The sequence below is a fragment of the Daucus carota genome, chromosome 4, assembly GCF_001625215.2.
Source record: "Daucus carota subsp. sativus chromosome 4, DH1 v3.0, whole genome shotgun sequence".
Lineage (NCBI taxonomy): Eukaryota > Viridiplantae > Streptophyta > Magnoliopsida > Apiales > Apiaceae > Daucus > Daucus carota.
The window spans coordinates 33751161-33775805 of NC_030384.2; the positions used below are offsets into that span (position 1 = coordinate 33751161).

A 24645-nucleotide genomic window follows, 5' to 3' on the forward strand; every position below is an offset into this window, starting at 1 on the left:
AAAGGGCCTAAATGCGTAGGTTGAATAATAAGGCCCATAAAATCATTTTAGTAGGTTGAATAATAAGGCCCATAAGTCAATATTGTTGTTTGCTTTCATGACCATATATGCTTTTATGCATCATATTTTTTTTTTAAAGTACTTTATGCATCATATTTATCAAGTCCTTGCAGATATTACTATATTCACGAAAATACATAAAATTAAATACAAATATGTCTGAATATATAGATACAGAATTCAGGCAAAACCATATTAATAAGAGCATATGCGACGATACTCCTAAATCATTTTTTAAACAATAATATAGAATGTTACTTCGTTAATATATTGAAAAACGTGAGAATTTCAATACTACTCTTTATGAGAGGAAAACGTTAACTAAAACAAAGGGAAGATTGGAGGTAAAATGAATATTATATTCAATAATAATAGCCAAGAGTAGCCGATACTCTTTAAAAGAGAGAAAAGAGAGGAGCTCTTGAATTTTTAAAAAACATTAAAAATCCATTAGAGCACTATTTTTTTATATCTTTAAATTTTAAGTTAAAAACTTATTTGAAAATGCATTTAAAATGCTCTTAAATGTCATATATCATATTATAATTAGAAAAAATTTATAAGCCTATCGAAGATGGTATAAGGCGGTCAAACGGATAATTCGGATACGGATACGGATATGCCTACATTTGTATCCATAATTGTAGGACTCAAGTATGGATAATATCCGCTTTACTTCGAATACGGATAATATCCGTTTTTTCTCAAATACGATGCAGATGTTTCGGGCGGATGTCGGATTTCTTTGATGTGTAACCCTATCTAATACTTAAGTTCTGCTACCTAATACTAGAAATAAGGTAAGGGTTTTATGCTTCTCTCCTGAACATGATCCTTTTTATATGTGTATAAAGTATTTGTATAATTATATAAAATTTGTGTAAATGTATTATTTAATGCATATACACACTCTACAAGCTAATAAAATCAAATTTCAATTATATATATAATTAAATATTGTATAATTTAAATATCATATATGTATGTAATTTCGGATTCAAATATCGCAGATTCGAATACGGATAATATCTGATTTATTTTAGATATAGATAATATCCGCTTTTTTTCATATACGAATGCGAATTTCTCAGACGGATTACGGATTTTTCGAATTTTTTTAACAGCCATCCCGGATGGATGATGCTCTAAAAGCATGTCCAGTAAACTTACTTTTCAGCTCGCTTGTAACTCATTCAAACTCCATATTTTCGTAACCAATCAATATTACAAAGTAGAAAAAATATGTTAACATCGTTACTTCTTGAAACCAACAAACACGCTCAATTATTTTATTAAAAAAAACCCAATAAACTACAATTAAGTAAAAGTAGCCACAACCTTGGAACATATACAGAGCTTCCTACTTATTAAAGTTTAAGGCAGTAATATAAAATGCATGTGGGAGCAAATTTGCACCATTGCAACTTTGCAAGTGGTCCAATCCACCAGTGTGCTATCATAATAATTTTTATAATATATACTTGTTTGTATATCCATCCGATTATTAAATTATGATATGGGCTTCTTTGGTTTCTTAGTTTCCAGTATAGTAGGCCCAGGCCCTTGTCTTCTCATGCGTCCACCAATGATTTGCTTGCAACTTTTATTCTTTTTTTCTTCAACTAACACTAATGACGATGATGATTTTCCACTAATTTCTTCTTCTGCATCATCCTTGATCCAATCCTCCCCGTCACTTAAAGATTGCTGGTAGTATTTAAAAGCCACAAACACCATGAACACTGCACGTTTAACATTGTTTAATCATGCATTAGTACTTTTAATTAGCCACTTAGTTTTAATTATTAAAGATGTTTTGTGGCGTAATGATGATTATTATCACCTGCCCATATCCGAGCAACGACGGAGGAAAGGTTCCAGATGAGAGTGAAAAGGAAGAACCCTACTGCCTTCTTCTGGGAACATGATTCCCATGCGTCTCGTATACGTCGAATCCAAAATGTACCTGCAATTTTTTAGCGTTAAAGATCATTAAAAATAACCGGAAAAGGCACTAAATTGATCATATATTTGGATCATAAATTGATGATTTGGCTAAATAGAGACGTTACTCCGTCACATAAATGTCACATCATATAATTTTAACATATCAGCTCTTCCCGTCATAAAATTTTGATGTTGACTAACGAAATGTACATGTTGCTAATTTAAGTGACCAGTTTGATACCGATTTAAGTTTAGTTTGTTATCTTATTTTAAAGTCCCTCATTGGATACTTTCAGAAAACAAAACTCATTTGCTCCAAACAAGTCAATCAAAGCAAGTTCATACAAAATAGTGGACCCCTGCTTTTATACAGCAGATGAGATAATGAGAACATTGAGAAGCTTCTATATCACAGAGCCGTTAGTTATGTGTTTCATCACAGTCCACAATAGACAGCCAGACACACACACAAGCATAAGTGTCCAAAACTCAGGTCCACTCATAGGACCACTGGTGCAGTGATCTTAACTTCAGTGTACGTTTGGATCCAGTTTCTAGCTACTCCTCACATTCTTCACACACTCTGCTAAATGCTTATTGAATCTAACACTTACAAATAAATACCCAATTCAAGTGTGCCATTATTGGACTGCGTGTACTGGCATAACAGTAAAGTACAAGTATCATAACAGTAAAAAAAGGAGAGTACATAACTGCAGCAGATAAACATTGCATGTGCATGCATTCAAAGTTAAAAAGGATGTTTCTTACCAAATGCAGTTAACTGAGAAGAGTAAGAAGAGCAGATTTTTGGTACGGTGAAAGCTCCGAAAAACCCTGCAATTTTGGAGAATGTTCAGCAAAAGGAGAAAACCAGAAATACTTGTTCACCTGAAAATACTTGCATTTTCGGGTTTTTTGATACAGACCGTAGCATTAGTCGTATTTCACTAGAGAGTTCTTCACGAGTTATGTTTTCTTCGTTATAAAATTACCTTATAGATTCCGAATACATCAATTGTTGAGATGAAAGATTTATGTTCCATGGTGCTTTTTGCATAGTATTGTAAGACAAGACACATACACGGGTCCATTAGTCGTAACAAATTGACATTTCAGTTTAGGACACATAGGTTGAATCCCCACATTATCTTCATATCTCAAAAGCAAAGATATTCTTCTTCACTAAAGATATAAAGCAAAAGGACAATAAACTTAAGCACACTTGCATCTTCTTTAGAAAATTAGAAGGGTGTTTAATCATTTTGTTTATATGCAACTCTATTCAAGGAGGGCTTGATTCAAAGTTAGTATAATTAATTCTGAAGGCCTTTTTCTCTGTGTACACACGCCTCGCTTCTGAGACTCGACAAGGGTTAATGTACAATGAAAGGTAAAGAGTACATGTTAAGGTAAAATTCACCTAATTTGGCCATCTTCCAAATAGTAATGGAGCTTCCACACCTTGCTAAAACAAAGAGCAGCACTGCCAACTGCCAGCCACACAATTTGTCAATTTATGCCAAAAATCACAAATTGGGAAAAGATAATTATAAAAAATATGTAAATAAATGTACACATATCAAGCATATAAGGACATCACCTAGATTAAGGAAGAAGCTATAAAGTAAAAGGCTAAAAGCAAAGAATTTACCTTCATTGTGGTTGCAGGATCACCAGAAAACAGAGCTCTTGCTTTCAACAGAAACTCATTTACATATGGAAGAATCATTTTTAGCAACCAAATTGCTTCCTCTACCCCAAAGACATATTCTTGGTCTGTTTCATCCTCTTCTGTAACTCCACTATTATTGAATAAAAATAATTACTGCTGTAATTCAAGCATATCATTGTAATAGGACTGAAGAAATTACTGGTTCTTATAACTTACCGCTGTATTATTGATCTGACGAGGAAAGTTATAGCAAGATAAATAAGACCCACGTAGGAAACTACAGATATTACACTGTAAAATGCAATAAACAAAGAAGATTAACTCATTAGTTCTGCCTCGGAACAGAATACCAGTTAAAAGGGAATAAATTTTCCGCATGTTCAAGGCAATAAGCATATGGATCAGTAAATGCTTTAGATATTAATAATCTGACCTTATATTGAGATCTGTGGTGTAAGAAGATGACATTATGACAAAAGTTCCCAGTCCAAAGATGAATGCTGATTTTGATGCATCTCTCCACATGACCAAATCAACTGAAAAAATAACATCCAGAGCAAAGAGCATAAACTAATCTGTGCTCGAATTTCAAGGGCTTTATTAAAGAAGAATAATTGGCTTTATCAGTGAAAAGAAAAAGCCCACCTAAGCTCTGCAGTTTGCTGTGTCTTTTGGGCACTGAATAATATTCATCTGCAACTGGAACTAAATGGCAGCAGGAAAAAAACAATCAAGAATGATACAGAACAAAATCTATGACATTGACATCTTGACTCTTGGCAGAATGGTCTGATTAGTGTAAAAACTAACAAAAGAATTAGCAAAGCCAAAATGAAAACTTACTTGCTGTAGTTTTTGTGGATTTTGAGACAATTCTGGGATGAATCGCAACAGGAGGAGTCTGCTTCTTGACTGTCATTGAAGTGGGAGATGATCGTAAATTACTTTCTTGAATTTTCTTTTCTTCAATCACAATCTTCTTAGCCTTCTCTTCTGGAATGCCAATTTCTATCACATCCAAGCTTTTCTTTATTGTTTCAGTCTCGATTTCCTCATCAAACTCTTCCTCTAATTCTAATTCTTCCTCCCAATCATCTTCATCATCAGTCACCTCTAGCTTAGGAGGAGGTTTGATCAGACTGACATTAACCAGATTGCTTGTGATCGTTTTTTCTTCACACTCAATAAGCTCTTCAGAATTTACATCAGAACTACACATAGCAATACCAACTGAGCTCTCCTTGATACCCCCAACAGATTCCTCAAGCACCTTTTCTGACTCATCAACAAGCTCAATGGACTTACATAGCGAGTCCCCTGATTCAGTTGACATCCTCCCAGAATCACCAACAACTTTGTCAGAAAGTGATTCAAATTTGACCAATTCAGATGAAACCCCCTCACTGCTATTGCCAGGCACATTCGAATCCTTACTAGCCTCCGATCTCGTCTTCCTCAGTGCAGCATTACTCTCATTCGCCACACTGGACCCCTTACTCGACGCAGACTTCACCTTTCTCAACTGAACCGAACTCCTATCAATTTCACCACCAAGTCCCTTGGACTCTTTCTGTGCCATAGCTCGTGTCCTCATACTCCGAACAGGACTTTTCTCCATTCCATCAACAGAAACACTAAGCTCCCTAATCAACTCAGACCTTGTCCTCCTTATCTTAGAAGGACTATTCTTAATCCCATCAGCAGACACACTCAATTCTTTAGTCTGTTCATCCAAATTCTTGCTCCATTCAGACCTTTTCCTCGCAATCTGAATCTTACTTCCATCAACAGAATCACTCAATTCCTTACACTTCACCTCCACATTTTTACTCACTTCAGATTTTTGCCTCGAAACCTTCACCGGGCTTCTCTTAGTCTGTTTTTCATCATTTTTTTCGCTCAATTCAGACATTCCCACAGAATTCTCAACAGAAACACTCAATTCCTTACATTGTTCCTCCATACTATACCTCAATCCAGAGCCTCCCTTTGTAATCTGAACAGTCTCAGCTCCCCAAGTCTTTCTCTTCCCACTAGTTGCATCAAGACTCTGTTTGGGTCTCACCCTTTTTTGCACTTGAGTGGCACCATCATTACTCTGATCAGCACCACAAATACCCTTTACAGGACTCTCAGTCTCATGATCACCATTGAAAACTTTGACAACCTCATTGACTTTATTAAACTTCATTTTGCTCTCCCAAACAGAGCTTGGAAACACAACAACACTTCTTGATTTGACCACTTTCTGTTCCCTGAATCAAAATTGGCAAGAAAAAGTAAAATCAAAAATAGCTGTTTGATCAACCATTATGACTCATGGGTAGTCAGTGGTTAGTAATGGAGGAGGAGGACAGGCTTGGAGCTTAAGAAATGGCGGTTGGTATGGTTATGATGATGTATAAAGAAGCACCAGAGGTGGTGGGACTGGGATCACTGATCAGAACTGTTCCTACAGTTGATATTTATATATTTTTAAGAGACGTTTTAAGTAGTGCGTTATTCTTCAACATTTAGATTGTGTTATTCTTCGACATTTAGATGAATATATGAGGATCAGGTTATAATAAAATTTTAATATAAATTTTTGTCCGGTGATTAAAAAATATTGAACATGTTAAAAATGATATTTAATTTTAATTCTTGGATATTCATTTAACAATCTAAAAATAATATATCTATTAAAACATTCTTGATAATCAATTGACCGGTATATTAGAATTTTAATATTTTTTTAAGTAGTAATCATCTGTCGTGAATCTGAAATATATATAATATTTTTTTAGCTGCTAGCTTATTTTTCTTTTTTCGTTGTGCAGTATAAATGGATGCTGTGAAATGCTTAATTAAAAAATAAAGGTGGATTATGGATATAATGAGTGGGTTTAACAGAAGAAAGTAAATCTGGTTGCATATAGATGTGAAGATAATGATGACGATTGGGTATGTGGATTAGAGAATAAGATTAAAAAAATAGAAGGTGAAGATTACATTCACCGGAGACTCCTGTAATCGAGACGTCTAAAAGTCGTTAACTTCACATGCTCAAGACATTAGTCTCGCCACTGTCATTTTCTTCCAACTCTTTTCTTTTTCTCTTTTATTCATGTAACTAACGTTCATAATATTAGCAGTTGATAATTATGGGTCCATTTGAGGCTTGGACACGACCGACTCGTAGATCAAATCATTTTCGGGAATGATTCAATATTATTTATATTATTATTCATATTTTATTATTATTATTATTATTTTAAAGGAAATGTTGGAAAGATAATGGAAGAGAAAGTGAACAGAAATTGAAGAGTAAATATTATTTTCAATGATAATAAGTTAAAGAGCACCAGATACTCTTTAAAAAAAGGAGAGACAGAAACTCTTAGATTTTTTAAGAGTTACTAGGAGCCGCTCAATGGAGCTCTAATTTTTCACATCCTTTTTAAGATAAGAGTCCGTTGAAGATGCTGTGACGAAGCACAGGGGATGTTTTGTTACATTCACATGACTACATGACATAATAAATCTCCTTCTGCAAGCTAGGAACAACAGAAACAGCATAAGTATCAGTTACAAAATTCACCCTGTCGCAATCTGACAGATAGTGAACATAGATGATAATTTGATATATCAATTATCAGCACAACTTTGAACTGTATGCAACTGAATGGTTAGCAAACAGGCAGCATTACACAAGTAAAAAGTACTCCCTCCATCTCAATTTAAAAGATCCTTTTGAGAAAAATTTTATCCTAGGTGGTCAGCAAACAGGCAGCATTACACAAGTATAAAGTACTCCCTCCATCTCAATTTAGATGACCCTTTTGAGAAATTTTTTATCCCCAATAGTGAACATAGATGATATATCAATTCTGAATTCAACACAACTTTGAACTGTATGCAACTAGGTGGTCAGCAAACAGGCAGCATTACACAAGTAAAAAGTACTCCCTCTATCTCAATTTAGATGACCCTTTTGAGAAATTTTTTATCCTGAATTAGTTAAGTCTCTCTTCATATTTATCAACATTCTCTCAAAAATACCCCTTCTCATTTGTCATTTGCAATGTATTATCTCTCTAATACTATAAACAGTCAATGTAATAAATATGTGCATGAGATGGAAAATGACACTGTCACTTAAAAGTTAAAACTCCTTAATGTGTGAAATGAGCAAAAAGATCATCTAAACTAAGATGAAGTAATTAATATGGAAAAAATGAATTTCTAATGGATGCCGGACACTTCTGAGGTTTGATTATTGTTTATTTACTTCTTCCCTTTAAAAGATGCAGTACAAAGAAGAGGAGGTTCTAACTTCTAACAATGCACAATTTCCAAATGAGCACCGGCTTTTTACATAATGAGCTTGTTTCCAAATGGTTCTGACCAGTGACCAAGCAGTTAGACAGTTGACCATCACAGGTATTGAACTACACATAACTTTCCAGTCCGAACTACCAAAGAGAAAAGCAATATAAAGATTGCATATTTCAAGCACAATTCAGTCTGCTGCTCAAGTTTTCAAGTAATAATGACAACATCAGATATTAAAACGTGGGAAAATGGGTATAGAAATGATAAGCAATGACTAATAAGACACACTATGAATATAGAAGGTACCCATATCCATAGTCATATACACTTTCAATCAGATCACAAGAATGGTCCAACTGTTTTCAGAGTTTATTGGATAATACAAAGAGCTAGGTTGATTTTAGATAGCGGAAAAGATACCACACGCAACAAAACTTCATCAAGAAATTTCTCATTCTATTAAAAGCAAAGGAAACTCATGTTTACTGTTATACTAGAGTATCTAGTAGTAAAGATATTACTCGAGATAACATGAAGAAAAAATATAGTAACTAGATAAAGTAAACGAAAATTATTTGAGTCACTATATCCTTTACAGTAAAACACTTGCCTTCTTGAAGGCAATGAGAAAAGTCCTCACATATACTAAAGATGATAGATCACATTAACTAGTTTTCACATTGGAAACCGTAAGTTCAAAATTCCAAAAAACTGAACATTAAAGGCACATGGAACATCAGGTAGCAAAAGGTTGCTCACCTTTTTTCACAAAACTCCGAGCAGATTTTGCCACATCATCTTGAGCAACAAGTCTGCTTCAATTTTCTAAGAGTGATACACTATTTTCTTCATTCGCCATCAGAACCCTCTCTGCTTTGCTGAACTCCATCCAGGGTCCTGCTTTTAGCAACAGGCAGATGATTTTTCTCACCGTGCAATAGATCTAAAGTGCTTATCCCAGAAAGTGATTGTCTTAAACTGACTTGCGACAAAATTTATTTGACAATACTGACTTCAGAACCCTTATGTGAATCATTCTTCTCTTTCTGTTCACTTGCTGCTTCCTTTTCTGCCTTTTTCTTGTCCAACTCCTGTTGCTTACAGTTTTCCTCATGAGCTTTATTAAACATCCTCACAAAGTCAAGTAGAGTTGAGACAACTACAGCAACGGTCATTAGTAAATTAAAAATTAGAGCTTTGGAGAATATGTAAATGAACAACGATAAAGCAGACTATTCTAGTGTTCTTCTGTAAAATGCAATGTGAAAGATGATAAATTTTGAAACCAACTCTGATGAATTAACAACTTTATGGTGCTGTTATCATATGCAGAAATACAAATCATAGTTTTACTTATAAAGGTAGTCATTTTATAAAAGCATCATAATAGAGGTCTGGAGGTTTAACGTATGATGTGTAGAGCTTTATTCAAATTGATGCAAAACAATAATATGGTTTTAGGGAAAGATTGTTAGCATAATATAGAATAAAATCAGTGCAAACCCAACCATCTAACTAATTCTAGAACAGTACTACTGTTATTCTCAAACAGCAACACAGTAGGGAACATCCCATCCAACTCCTGTTTTTATCTTAGTCATCGACGGTTTTATTAAATTTTGGAATGACATAAGTAAAGCACCTTAAACATATATAACACCAATAAAATCATTGACCTCACACAACACTCTAATCACTCATGTAGCATAAAATACCTTGCTCAAATGTACAACGACCTGCATCTTCTCCAAAGTAAAGAATTGACTCATCTATGTTTCTTCCCTTTAAATATATCAGTGTTAAAGATAGTCGGATCAAAAAAGAACAAAGTATGAAAGACAAAAAAGGCTAACGTCAAGCTAAATTTCATCAAAAGTTAGAGCCATACCACCACAGAATACAGTGAAGCTAAAGACCTAAGTTCGCCTTCAGCAATACAAAGGAACTCCCTTGAAACCTGAGTAGCATAGACACATAAATTTGAGAACCAACAAGGTTAAGAAATTAACAAGAAAATGTAGCAAGAACATCACATATGACACTAACTAAAACCAACTTTGAGTTTAAATAAAGTTTTGACTATCAAGCTGATCTATTAGTCTTAAACATGAGAAGTTTGAGTTTGATTTGGTTTTCAAGGACAAAGCAAAATCAAAAAACAACTCCTGGATTTTTCATAATATATGTTAACCCCTGTGTACCAACGAACATTTTGGTAAGGTCCACTAAGTACTAAAATCGTATAATTAACAAAAAAGCCCGAGCGGCCATGTGCTGAAGACGATTTATATAGTGTCTTGTTACTGCAGTGTAGCTGTGTAGTATACATATGGATCACACACCAAGAGTATACTTTGTTCTTATAAGAAACTAATAGTTCAGAGTAAAAAGGAGACTCAGTAATGGATGCATCCCCTAGTGGAAACCGTGACGATCACAACTCCTGTTCATTGTCTTTCTCATACATTTTCATTACTTTCTTCCATTTGTCTATTCATTTGCTTTTATCGGGAAACAAGATAGAGGAGGGCCTTCAATGAAAAGGGATGGTGGAGGTGATTATTTTTCTTTATACTATATTTACCAATATTGCTTTTCAATTCTATTGTGATTTGTGAACCATTAATGCGAAGATATCCAACACTGACTAAGACTAATATTGAGTTGCCTAGCATGGATCCTCCTGACAAATATGGTGGAGATTAGTTTTTGCCCTTTTATTTACTTATTCTTATAGCGGAAACTGGAAAGCAATAAGATTAAGACCATAATGGAGGAGGTAACTAGGCTGGTTGCAACTTGCAGATAGTGTGCATAAATTACCTTATGAAATTTTTCCGACACAGGTCCATCGTTTTCAGACAAGGACAATTCCTGGACTACCTTCTCCAAACCTTTGTTGATAGCTTGCATTTCCTCAGCCAAAGCTTTTACTTGTATCTGTAGGGGAAAAAGATGTTGAATCAACAGACGTCAATGTTACCAATAACTTTGTTTCACAAGTTGCTCATAAATTCAAACCTTTGATGAAGATTCCAAGCTGCCAAGATCTTTTGAAAAATCAAGAACTTCTGGCAGTTTTTCATCAAGCACCTGAAAGTGATCAAGAAGAATATAGTTGAGAAGAGATTAAGAGATGGCCAAGAGAAGATAAAATGAAATATATTCTTAAACCTTTAAATTGCTTCTAGCCTGATTCAATATCTAAGTTACTAAAATAACCAACAGAAACTGTTATACTGGAATAATGCGTTGTCCTGAATCCTCTTGTAAGCTCACACAAACTATTATAATCTCCATGCCAAATTATTAAGTAGGAACCATTTTGCTCCAGCATTACTTAAAATTCCCACAGTGTTTGTACCATATTTACTTACTCTTGATCATCTATTTCATGGGTGCTACACTTCTACTTAACAAGAAAACCCTGATAATAAGCCCTCTTTTTTTCTTACTATAAAAATTAAACTTTTATATTTGTATTTGTCTTTTATTAATTACATATATAGTACCAAAAAAATAAATTTATATATACAAGCATCACATGGGCCGGTGCGAAGCATGAGCTTGTAGATTAATATATTATATACATTAAGAAATAGAAAGTAATATTACAAAAATCAATAAATAAGTAAGAAAAAATATTTATAAGTAGTATGTATTTGATGGGATCCCATTCCTGAAATCCATGTTCTAATCAAACATTTGAATTCCTTATGCAGGATCCTTTTTTTTTTTCTGATATGGATCTTAGTATAATACTCTCTAAGTTCTATCTTTAAAGGTTCTAATTTTTTTTTATTTTAACAAACTTAAACGAGCAGGGGACTATATTATAAACTTATCATATTCTATACGCTCAAGATTTTAGTTAAATAAATTTGTCTGATAAGACCAACTAGTCTATATTCTTGTTAATTTAACCTGACCAAAAGTATGGAGCATCAATATGGAGACAAATATAAATAACTCTCAGAAAAAAACAAAAACATATGAACTACATTCTGCCCAACAATTTCTATTAGAGAAATGAAATTTCTATTTAAAAGTCATATATATATTGATATTGTGAAACATAAAATCCCAATGATTGAAATGACACTGAGTGGGCAGAAATGTAAGTCATCCACAAATTTCTATTAGAATGTAATCAAACTATACATCCCAATTCCCAACTAACATATAAAAATAGGGTTGGTTCCACCTAGAATCAGGTTATACTTGCAACCTTAGTAATAATTCATGGTCTTGTACAAAAACGTACAATATAACATTGATTTCTAATATCAAATATACTTTCAGCTTAATTATTTTTTCAAGAACAATTTCTATAAGAAAAGTAGAGTATAAATAATATTATCACTACTATGAATCAGGGATATCACTGATTTACAACCTATTTACAATCACATACTCAATGATTAGGTTGTAAATCAAGGATATGTAGGCTGTAAATTAGCTCTATGTTGTAGTTATTAATACATATCCCTGATTTACAACCTACAATCACATAAATAGGTTGTAAATCAAGGGATATGTAGGCCGTAAATTAGCTCTCTATTGTAGTTATAAATACAGGAGCTCTTGTGTAACATCACACACAAGTTACCTTCAAAATTCTCTATTCTTAAGTTGGTTATATTAACATGGTATCAGAGCCAGTGAACATATAAAAACACAGTTTCTTTTCAGCAGTTTTGTCTGCTTCTCCTCTGAATTTTCTTAGCAGTTCCATCTGCTTCTCTTTAGTATAATGGATTCACAGCATCCGGTTGCCAAAGTGACCACTTTGTGTACCTTGATAGCTATATATGCAGTTTGCAATTGGGATATCTACCAAATGGAAGTCAAAAATGCTTTCTTAAATGGTGATCTTTCTGAAAACTATTTACACGTGTCCACCTCTTGAATACCCAGTTCCACTGAACATGGTGTGTAAATTAAAAAAGACAATATATGGATTGAAACAATCCCCTCGAGCCAGGTTTTTCAAATTGAAAGGGGTTTTACATAAAGCTAGATATCGTCAGAGTCGCAATGGTCACTCTTTATTTATATCTTTTACATCAAACAGAACCACCTTCGCACTCATCTATGTTGACGATATTTTAATCACAGGTAACGATCGACAAGGTATCCAGAAATTTAAGAATATCCTTCAAACTCTTTTCAGATGAAAGATCTTGGTTTTGCATCTTACTTTCTGGGCCTAGAAGTCTCTCGACAAGCTGATGGCTATTTTGTTAGTCAACAAAAATATACTCGTGATATAATTGAAATGGCATGTCTCACTGGTGATAAAGTTGTGGATACTCCACTTGAGCTAGCTCAAATGTAACATACAGTAAAACAGACGGGTCTCCAATCTCTGATACAACCATGTATCGAAACCTTGTTGGTAGTTTGGTCTACCTCACTGTGACACGTCAGATATTGCCCATGCAGTTCATCTTGTAAGTCAATTTGTTTCTGATCCTCGGAGACTGCAGTTAACAACAGTTCATCACATTATACGCTATCTTCGTTCAACTCCGACCTGTGGTTTATTCTTTTCATATACCAGCTCCTTAGACTTCCACGCTTTTTCAGATGCTAACTATGCAGGCTGCCCAGACACACGCCGCTCTACTACCCATTATTGTGTTCGGAAGTTCCCTTATTTCTTGGAAATTAAATAAACAATCCACTATATCCAAATCATCGAAGGAAGCTGAATATCGAGCAATGTCATCTAATTTAAGTAAAGTCGTTTGGCTTTGACGATTGTTAAAAGACTTTAATATTCAGCTTCATTCCATGAACGAACAAAACATATTGAAGTTGATTGGCATCTTGTTTAGGAAAAATTTGAAACCGGTGATATCAGCCTACCTCGTGTTTCCTCTAAAGAACAACTTGCTAATTTCTTCACACAATCTAAAACAAGGAGACGACACGATTTTTTCATAAGCAAACTAATGGTTAACCCACCATTAGTTTGAGGGGGAGTATAAACAATATTACCACTGCTATAAATCTCGGATATCAGATGTGAATAAAAATGATTATGTGATTGTAATTAGGAGATTTTGGAGGATAAGATATACTGCTGAGATCAAGGGATTTGATAAGTTGAGATCAAGGATATATAGGTTGTAAATTAGGGATATGGGGGCTGTAAACTAGCTCTCTGTTATAGTTATAAATACAGGAGCTCTTGTGTTGGTTATATTATCACACTTAAGTTACCTTCAAAATTCTCCATCTTAAGTTGGTTATATTAACATAGAGAAAATGTGTTATGCTGAAGACAATATCTTTTTCAGAGAAAAAATATAGGATCTACAATTACCAATTTGAAACAGAGTTATGATTTGATCCTCACCCTATATGATTTGATGCTATGTTACCCGACTCGGCTGAAAGTGTCCAAACTGGACTCAGCAATATTTTGAAAATTTTACATGTTTTTGGCCTAATATAAGTGTCGGAGTGTCCATACCCATGTCCGAGTGTCGAGTGTCCGACACGTGTACTCGAGGCAAAATGAAGAGTTCGGGTAACGTAGATTTGATGGGCATCTTGTACTAGAAAAGACATTATTCTTTCACTTTTCCCATGTAATATGATATTAACATGAAAGGTAAAGTTGCTATGGGATGGCTCTATCTTTACATGTTTCTAGAGAAATCTTTAACTTTAGAATTTGATAGTCTGCGCGACACCTGGGTACAAGATTTTCCCTGGTCACACATTTCCTTTTTTCAGTTGTTTTATAGGTTCAATAAAGACGGTACAATTTCGAAACTTTTACCTACTGTTATTGTGTTTATTACGCAAGACGATCTATTTTCTATTGTATGAGGAAATCACTTTACTATATAACTGAATGCAAGTTCCTTGGCTATTGTTTTCCCTTCGAATAATATGTCCGCAAATTGGGCGAGCTCTTTAAAAATTCTTTCAAGTTGATAGCTGTCATGTATAAAGGTTAAAGAGACTTGTCAGTGTTTCCAGTCTATTTTATAATTGTATTTTCGTACCCAAATAATCATGCAAGATAGCCATACAGATTCCTGGTTACAGGCCAAGCATAAAAAATCATAGACCCTGGCCTTAAAATTAGGGATTAAAGCAGTACTGCACCTTGCATAGATAATGCATAAGAGTCATCTTGTTGTTGCGAGCACGTGTTTCAGCCAACTTAGGTAGGGTTTCCAGCTTGAACCCAACAGCAGAACCTATAATAAAAGCATTGTAGAACAATCAGCCAAGAAGCAGTAAAGAGCGGCACAGAGATTTTTTTTAAAAAAAATAATTACACACACTCACGCACCCACCTTATCTTTGACAAGATTTAAACCCTCGACATCACGTAAAGAGAGCGAGGGTGATACCAATAGACCATATGTCATTCATTCTTTCTACTTGGCATCCCTATATATACTTTTTTCAGATAATGATCACTGAGAAGTCCAGAAAATTGCTGGCTGATAACAAGTTCAGACAGAATTTCTTTTAAACTTGTTCTGCCTGCTTCAACTTACAAACTAACGACTGATGGACTGACGCACATATGTGAGTGGATACACCGACTGTTATGACCCTGGTTAATAATCTAACCATGCGAATACATTCTATTGGTGCTGCAACTCTTCTGACAAGTTACTTAGCATGCAAAACACCACAATGGAGAAGCGTATTGTTTTTTGTAACTTACCCCTTGCAGTTCCCTGGTTCAAAGCATTTCCTAGTGATAGAATTGTCTGCATAATCTTTTTCAACTTGCTAGAACTCCTGATCTGATAGTATACCATTATAAAATATTAATTATCCGATTTTCCGTTTAACTGTTTTTACCGCTGATTAAGCAAAGAGATTCATATACTTGCCTGTTCTGCAGTTGAATTTACAACATCCAAGCTGTTCCGAAGGTCGGAAACCTGATACAAAACCGTCATGCATCAAATTAGCCCAAAACAAAATACATACAAGGCAGTTCTCTAACCTGGGATCCAAACTGCAACTTGAAAGAGAAAACTCTGAGCTTGGATTCTGCCCGTGGTACTTTCATTAGTTCAAGGAAGAACTGTCATGGTTATTCACAAAGAACCAGTGTTAAATCAAAAGTCACAGATATAGATCCCTAAAATGGTATCAGTAAAGTCAAAACCGCAAACCTGTTCGCATTTTCCCAACTTATCCTTTTCGGCTTTGTAGTTCTGTACAAAAAAACCATCAGTATATAACTAGCTTCAGATTCTGTACAAGTATGAAACATTTTTTACTTTTGTAAATGCTATAATTTGACATATATTCAAATGACTGCTTTTATTGCTCAAAGTTGCATTAGTAACAATAAAATACAATTACAAATTCAGGAATCAGATCTAATTACCTTAAGCAATTCCATCTCCTCTTTCGTGGGACAAAATTTAATGAGGTTATCTAACTGATCAGCGTCTATTGCTGAATCTTCCAAGGCTAGGACCGAATTCTGAAAGATTAAACATCACAAACAGGTTGATGACAGATCATAAGTACCCCTATTAGCTATAAAAACAAGCATATATACATCATTTAGACACAGAGGTTGTATGCAAAACAACGACGAGAGACAGATACATGTCCCTACTCTTGAGTTGTACTTCAACTTCTTTACAATCAGCAAGGAATGACACTTACAGTAAAAACTCTATAAATTAATAATGTCGGGACCGGAGAAATTTATTAATTTAAAGAGTTATTAATTTACCGATAAATTAATAATTATTAATTTAAAGAGTTTTAACGGATTACACCGTACATACCAAACAAAAAGACAAATTAGTTTATGCCTCTTAGAATTAGCTTACAGTGAACCTTGGGATTCAATGTAAATTATTAATTGCCGTGTTCATATTTATTGGAAATCAATAATGACAACCTAAATTAGTAACTACTGTGTTCAAGTGTATAAGAAATCAATAATGACTTTTCAGTTTCCGTGAATTATTAATTTATGATTTTCTTGGTACCGAAAATTATAAAGGGATCTCCCGAAAAAAATATTATCTTATTATTTTATCGCGTTTTTCAATTTTTTACACTGGCCCAAGTCAGGACCAGACAAATTTATTATTTTAGAGAGTCTATTAATTTACCGAGTATTAATTTAAAGAGTTTCTACTGTACATTTAAAATTAGGGCCTAAAACACAGTCAGGGTTCTTCATATGGCAGAAATTTCACAATGGGAATTCGCTATTTTGCTCATATATGCACATAAATATTGCGATGGGGTTTTATGTCGTCAAAAAATCTCCCCCCTAACTACCTAATCTCCCTGGGGACTCATTTAAAACACTCAAATAACTATATATATCACCCCATTAATATTTAAAAAGATAACATAAAACTTACCGGATCATAGTCACAAGATAGAGTCTACTCCATTTGACTCATATAATAAAACTAAATGACAACTATATATGCAGAAGAGCGTTAAAGCACATATAGTAGCATCAGTACGACTTATTTATGTGACCCACCTACAAAAAGTAAAACGTAAGTACATTTCTGTATCTTGCTGACTAATCACAACCATAGTAAAACCCTTACAAATTTTAAAGTAAATATTGATTCTTGTCGAGCAAACACGAGTACTTTCAGACAGGGAAAATGAGTAGGCAACTTACCATCAATTCATTCAAAGGTATCTTCACTTTTGAGAGCATTATCTCACAATTATAGGCCCGCTTGTGGTCGATCTGGACAAAAGAAAGAATATACTGAACAGTGCTTTAATAAGGAAAGGATCTGGAGTAACAAAGAAACAAAGCTCTAGTAGCAATAACACATTATTGACGTTACCGGTTCAAATATTGGTTTTGAACAAGCACACCTAAGAGAGGAGTATCATTACATTTTACTTAAGCCACCCACACGAGGTTCAGTTTATTAAAATTAACAGAAAGAAATTATATTTGACCCGGCCAAAGTTTTACAGTGATTTAGTATAAGGTTGGACAAATGTGATGTTATTTAGAAAGACATCTCCATGACAACATCCTGCTCAACTCTTTAGTCTCAACGTCTGTATACTAATTTATTACCAAAATACATATCCCCACTACTAAATCTCCCTCTCCCTCTTTAACCTGGTCTTTTTTGATTAATGTTTCAAAAAATGTTCACACAACTTTATATCTTTTTTAACATTATAAATTATTATACAACTGTATCAGCACTTTCAGTGAATAGTTTCAACAAAGAAAACTAAACTTACATAATTATACACCCATCTCATAAGATTTCCTTTCCCTTCTTAATACATTAAGGGAAGGGGGTATATTTAGACCTGGCAATTTGGTACACGACAGGAAAACACGACACGGAAAGTTCGGGTTTGGTTTTCAATATTCGGTACACGAACACGAAAGTACACGTTGAATTTAGTGTCGGGTTCGGGTTTTTATTTTATATACACGGAAGTACACGAATGTACACTATATAAATAATATTTCTTTAAAAATAAGTATATGTTCATGTAAAAATATACATATTTATATATATATATATAATATATATATACATGTACAAATTTGTACAAAACTGTATACAAATATACAGATTTAATATATATATATATATATATTTCATTATATAATACATAAAAAAAATGTGTTTTTTAAATATATTTTAATTAAAATTTATTATCATATTTATATTAAATGTACACGAAAAGTACACGACACGTTTAAAAACGGGTTTGGGTTTGAGATTACGTACACGAGTCCGAAACGGGTCAGATATGGGTTTCACCTTCAAGTACACGACATGTGAAAGTACACGACACGAAAGTACATGACACGACAGGTCTAGGTATATTGAGTCCAACAGGGGCCATCGACTCCCCCAAGACGGGGTCTAATAATATTATTATTATAAAATTATATGTAGTTTATTAATTGCTAAATGTATAATTTCTTTATATGGCCCCTATCTATCAAACCTTCAAGTAAATAGTTTAGGGCCTGACTCTTTACTTTTAATTTATTAGTGCAGTAATAGACTAAGTAAAAAATGTCAGCAGTAGTAATATAGTAGCAAGATTGAGAATTTTTTTTCCCAGAGCACACTGTTAAAAATGTATTCCCTGTGTTTAGGTCATGACCTCCTTGTCGGATGGTATCTCCTCGCTCTGCTTTGAGGGTTTGAATCTTGTTACCAGAGTTGCGAGTTCAAATCTTGTCAATGACAATTGGTGCTTGAGTGTGTTTAATTATAACAAAAACAAAGGTCAAACTGACCTGAAACTGATCCCTGGATGGTTTTGGTGATCGAAAAGAACACATAGCAAAACATTTAGCTTCTTATAGTTAAGCGATTGGATACATAACAACTTTGTATTTAATTTCACAAAAACTTTGTACATCATGTAAAATTAGAAAATATTAAATGCTTGCTTATTTGTACAATGCTACTAAATAACAGTTTTTCTCCCTTCCTAAATCAGTGTCCCCCCTATCAATCTCCCACCTTAATCACATTGTTCTCTACCTAATAATGACAATCCACTAATTCTCTTTTCCTCCCCTTTTCATTTATCTTTTATTTATTCATATTTCGGATATTATTTGCACATCTTTTTTATAATTAAGAGTGAAAAGCAAACAGTCTTCCCTCTGTTCTGGTTTCTATTATGTCATGTTTTAGGGTTTACGACTTACTATGTTCATTTGATGTTTTCACTAATCTATTCACTCTGAATACCCCTTCAAAGGATTCACTTCCTTCACACTTGTGCATATACTAAATGACAATTAAAAACAGGAGCAGTTGATTTTGAAAAATTGCTTTGTCTCATGTTACTTGTCCATCTTTATATATTTATATAAATTTATTAGCAATTTTCCACCTTTATCCTTTCTTATTTGTCATTTCCAATGTTGACTCCACTTCATATACATATTAAACTGATGCACTTTCTATGGATCGGCATGGAAGAAAGATATAACATTAAAATTTCTTTTCCAGTAAATCCTTTCTAATAAATCCTCGAGTGAGCGAGAACTGAACCCAAGACCTTGGATGACAGTAATTGTGCCCTTAACTGGGGTGAACATATAAAGTTTCTTAGTGTGGTTGAAAGGTTATCAATTGACAACTAAAATGAGACAGAGAGAGTATTATTTACATATATATATATATATATATATATATATATATATATATATGACATATACTTAGTCACTTTATAATTTTTGAATATGTTATTTAAAATTTTAATTAATAAAATACATTAAATTATTAATACTAATTACATATTATACATATACTTATACTTATGTTATTTTGCCACAATCGTGAATGACCAGCATGGCATAAGGACTACAGAGTTTACTTAATAAATTACTCTCTGAAATATCGATCAGGGTCTATAGTAAAACCTAAACTGAGAGTACCTAATTTAAGTATCAGCAGTCACTGATTTCCACAACCTACAACACACAAAAAAAAAAACAGTCATGTAAAGATATAAAAATGTTGGAATAGATTACCAGCTGCACTTTTTCAGGCTTGTTCACTGCTGGGGTACGTGAATTCGTTTTACTCCCTGGACCCCCTTTACCTGATTTGGGAACAGCTGCTGAGAACAGAGACTCTAGTTCTGGGATATCAATATCCGGTGCCCTAATAAAAATATTTGGCAGATTGCATGTTCATGTTATATTGCAGCTAGAACATATACCAGAAACACATTTATTACTAACAAAATCCGCACGTACTTGGAAGCATCAGCAGATCTTTGTGTCTCATCCCACAGACTTCCTTGTACAGCTCTAGTAAGCTTTAGCCAATGCAACGGCTTCAATTTATTGGTCCGATTCATTGTTCGTGATAATAATCCTCCCCTTCCCATGCATGGGGGTCCAGAAGGGGGTGGAATAGGGGCTTGAGGATTTCCAGCTCCTGGTGGAGGGGGCGGAGGAGGGCCCTGTTGATTTGCAGCTCCTGGTGGAGGGGGCGGAGGAGGGCCCTGTTGATTTGCAGCTCCTGGTGGAGGGGGCGGAGGAGGGCCCTGTTGATTTGCAGCTCCTGGTGGAGGGGGCGGGGGAGGACCCTGTTGATTTTCAGCTCCTGGTGGAGGGGGCGGGGGAGGACCCTGTTGATTTGAAGCTCCGGGTGGAGGGGGGGGAGGAGGACCTTGTTGACATTCAGCTCCTGCAGGTGGGGGCTGGAGAGGAGCTACTGCAGAAGGAGGTGCAGGAGGAGCATGGGATGATAAATTGGGAGCCGGAGGTGGAGGAGGTTTGCCCTTCGGAGGTGAATCTTCCTTCGATGGGGAAGTAGAAGGAGAAGATGGCGGTGGAGCCCCACCAAATTTGACGTTTTGATCCTTCGCTGAAGCAGGATCTGGAGGGGAAGAAGGTTCATTTTTAATGTCCTGGTCCTTCCCAGGAACTACAGGTGAAGCATGTGTGTCTGAAGGAATTGCGGGTGAGGTGGGAGCTTGAGGTTGATCATTTTTAGTATCTTTGGTATCCTTAGAAGATTGAAAAGCAGCATCTGTGTGTTGCGGGTGAGGATGTGCAGATTTTACACTTCCAGGTGAGCCATCTTTTAAAGGAGTAGTTTGAGGTACATGTGGTGTTGTGGAAGGAGGAGAATCTGGAGAGTGACCAATGTCAACAGCAGGAGGGGGAGGAGATTTAGTTTTAGAAGCAAACTCCTCCTTGGGAGGCTGCCTGGATTTGGAAACAGCCGATGGAGCATTCTCAGATCTTTCATATTTGTTAGCATCAGGCAGTTCTGTAGATGAAGGACCTATATCTTCCGAGGTTGATCGATGTTGAGATTTTTCTGGCGAAGAAGGTGCATGTAGAGAGGGAGAAGACTCTGTAGAAGCTACTCTGGAGGAGGGTTGTGAATGTTGTGAAGGGGAAGTTCCTTCAGATTTGAACTCAGTGGATTTTGGCTTGGCCATATTTTCACTTGTATTTTGAACTTGAGCCGTCCCATGAGAGGTCTCGGATTGGTTCTTATTGTCCAGTGGTTTAGGACTCTGTTGTTCATCTTGATGCTTTTCAGCCAGCTTTAGCAAAAGGCTGCTAGGATCTGCAGTTTTATCAGGGCCAGCATCTAGCTTCTCCCGGGCGTTAATTGTTGACCCAGTTATCTGCTGGATCATATCCAATGCAGCATCATTCTTTGGTGATAACCAGTCTACATTATTGAAGATCTCTTGGACTTTTGCAAATGCCTCCATTGGGAGACCATCCTTTTCTTCAAAACAAGACAAATCTATAGGAACTCTAGACGCAGCAGCATCCATCTCTGAGAAAATAACCTTCATCCAAATTTTGAATTCAAACAGTATATGTATAGAGAATACTCGTAGGGAAACAACAGTTCAAAAGAGAAATCCAAGTGTGTCAATAATTTACCTCTGCTCTAAAGTCCCTTGCAAATTGATCCTTTGCATCCCACAGCATGTCAATATCATTCCAGTCGAGCATTATGATATTTGACCTAATAAAAGCTGTATTAAACATGACACGTAAAATCATCTGTTCTTGTTCCATGTCATCGTGTAAGTTCATGCACTCAAGCACAACATCACCTTGAATGTGGCAATTGATATCAATTTTAGCCACATCACATTCTGCCTGCAACAATAGATGTTGCAAACGTTATCATAATAACAAACCATGAATTTATAAGCATTGAACCCAGTGTAATCTTATATGTATACCAGATCTTAGCGCTGACCATCTTTTAAGTAAACCATTAAATTTTATAAAGTTTTGCTGAAGAATCCAAATAGACAGCTCATTCTCATCTATTTTTGCTGACTAAGAGATGGATCTTTATTAATAATTGTTTTATTGTAACCTAATAATTGTGGGTTCAAAGTTGATGAGTTATGTTGGCTGTTTACATTCAACTAAATGTTCTCTAAATAACAAGTGAACTATATATGAATTTCTTCATTTATATGTAAAAATGAAATACAGGAGGTCCATACAAAACAACGAAGATTATCTAGCAACGAATCACTTTTATGAAAAAGATATATGTCTTGCAAGAATAATAAACATTCACATAGATAGTAATGATGATCCAAGGAAAAAATCACCTAGTTTACCTGCTTGTAGTGCCGAAGAGCCTTGCCCTGCCTTGGTGTTGAAAAAAGAAGTTTAGGGTTTTGATCAGAAACCTTAAAGGGCTCTTGAGCATATATCCGGAATATTGGTCGGCAACCTCCTTTCCCGTCAAAGTCAGGAATCATTCTTATAATTATGCAATCCAATGCAAGTGCCCTGTCTGGTGGGGGCCATTCTGGAACAACATTTCTCCTCGATACATATTGCAAATACCTTATCTGAGAAGGCATAGGATTCGTCGATGAGATAGAATGCAAAAGCTCGTGAGGAGCCTGCTTGTATACCATGTCTAGAGTCTTCTGCTCCCCATAATATTGCTTGGTGTAAATCAAGAGTGCAGCCAACATAAAAGCCAAAACAGGCCAACCGCCCCATTCACAGTGCATCAATAGTACATTCTGCTGACCCTGTGATAGCCAATTCTCACTCGATTGTAAGAACCGGTGAATCACCTCCATTTGGAGCACCGGACAACTTTCGTAATGCCTAGGGTAGTCCATTATGGTAAGGTCATACTCAGCCAACGCATTAGCAATTTGGCTCGGTGCCCCTTCCTCGTGGAAGTTAAACACCAAAATCGAGGCTTCGGGGTAATGATCCGCGAGCTGAGTAATAACACCTCCAACATAATCCTTATATTCTTGTGCTTCCCAAGTATCACTCGCAAAACAACAATCAAACACTGCACATGCAAACAATATTCACAATACAAAATCGAAAACACTTAAAGCATTACTAGGGTTACACTTACAATTAATCAAAAATAATTTCACATTCCTCACAATCCACTTACTATATAACAAGCAGATAATTATTTTGCGAGGGAGTTAAAATAAAATACCGTAAACTCGCTCAGAAATTTCGAGAAGTCCATCAGGAGGCTTCTTGTAAAATAATTTACATAAAAAAGACATTACGAGTCCTCACATCCAGGTTACGAGACCCTGATTAGTACTCCTCGTTAAGGCTGAGATCAATGTGATGCAAATGTAATTTACAATGTTGTAATTTGATTGATTAATGATGGATAGTGGAGATAGATGGCGACAATGAGATAGCAGGACAAGATCACTGGATTTTTTTTGTTGAAGATGATTTAATTTATTTTTTTAGGCAGCTCGGATCAGCTATACCGATATATACAGCTTCTTCGTATTCTTCTATTGTGTGTATATCGACATTTTTTCTTCGGAATTTTTTTTTATAGTAAGCATCTCTAACTAGGTTGTGTATAATAATGGTCCGGTCAAATAATAGAATATTGATTATATGAAATTTATAGATGCCAAAATTCTATTTCGATATTATGATTATATTGATCGATTATAGCATATTATTATTGTTTTATGTTATTATAAATAAAATATATTACATGAATGTGATATCAAATGATGTGAAATTTATTTGAGTTTGACAAAGATAGTCAAAATTTGGATGTTGGTTAAAATTATAAATACTAGTAATGTCAATTTTCTTCGCATAAGCTTTATAAAAAAAATTGTGATATGTATTGAATATTACT

The 24645-nt window shown here is 34.9% G+C and overlaps 2 protein-coding genes across 5 annotated transcripts; both read right to left on the reverse strand.

Annotated features, from left to right (window-relative positions):
• Positions 1–1318: 1318 nt before the first annotated feature.
• On the reverse strand, positions 1319–6143 carry LOC108219342 (reticulon-like protein B21). 2 transcript variants are annotated; one of them, XM_017392745.2, is made up of 9 exons: positions 4526–6143; positions 4328–4387; positions 4116–4218; positions 3899–3973; positions 3662–3812; positions 3431–3500; positions 2779–2844; positions 1904–2026; positions 1319–1802 (listed from the first exon to the last, which is right to left on the reverse strand). In XM_017392745.2, the coding sequence occupies exons 1-9, from the start codon at positions 5871–5873 to the stop codon at positions 1570–1572; spliced, it is 2229 nt and encodes a 742-aa protein (XP_017248234.1). In that variant the 5' UTR covers positions 5874–6143; the 3' UTR covers positions 1319–1569. The 2 variants fall into 2 exon arrangements, with proteins under 2 accessions (XP_017248234.1, XP_063947914.1); XM_064091844.1 differs by lacking the exon at positions 3899–3973 and having other exon boundaries at positions 4526–6012.
• A 1695-nt stretch (positions 6144–7838) lies between these two features.
• Positions 7839–24230, reverse strand: LOC108216505 (formin-like protein 13). 3 transcript variants are annotated; one of them, XR_010291486.1, is made up of 18 exons: positions 23965–24227; positions 23105–23805; positions 22404–22625; positions 20745–22306; positions 20517–20649; positions 17652–17723; positions 16374–16472; positions 16156–16197; positions 15984–16064; positions 15868–15918; positions 15696–15777; positions 15122–15216; positions 11018–11089; positions 10820–10936; positions 9885–9953; positions 9712–9778; positions 8756–9155; positions 7839–8136 (listed from the first exon to the last, which is right to left on the reverse strand). XR_010291486.1 is itself a non-coding variant. In XM_017389278.2 (17 exons), the coding sequence occupies exons 1-17, from the start codon at positions 24035–24037 to the stop codon at positions 8992–8994; spliced, it is 3702 nt and encodes a 1233-aa protein (XP_017244767.2). In that variant the 5' UTR covers positions 24038–24227; the 3' UTR covers positions 8529–8991. The 3 variants fall into 3 exon arrangements, 2 of the variants coding, with proteins under 2 accessions (XP_017244767.2, XP_017244769.2); XM_017389278.2 differs by lacking the exon at positions 7839–8136 and having other exon boundaries at positions 8529–9155; XM_017389280.2 differs by lacking the exons at positions 7839–8136; positions 9712–9778 and having other exon boundaries at positions 8989–9155; positions 23965–24230.
• Positions 24231–24645: the final 415 nt, after the last annotated feature.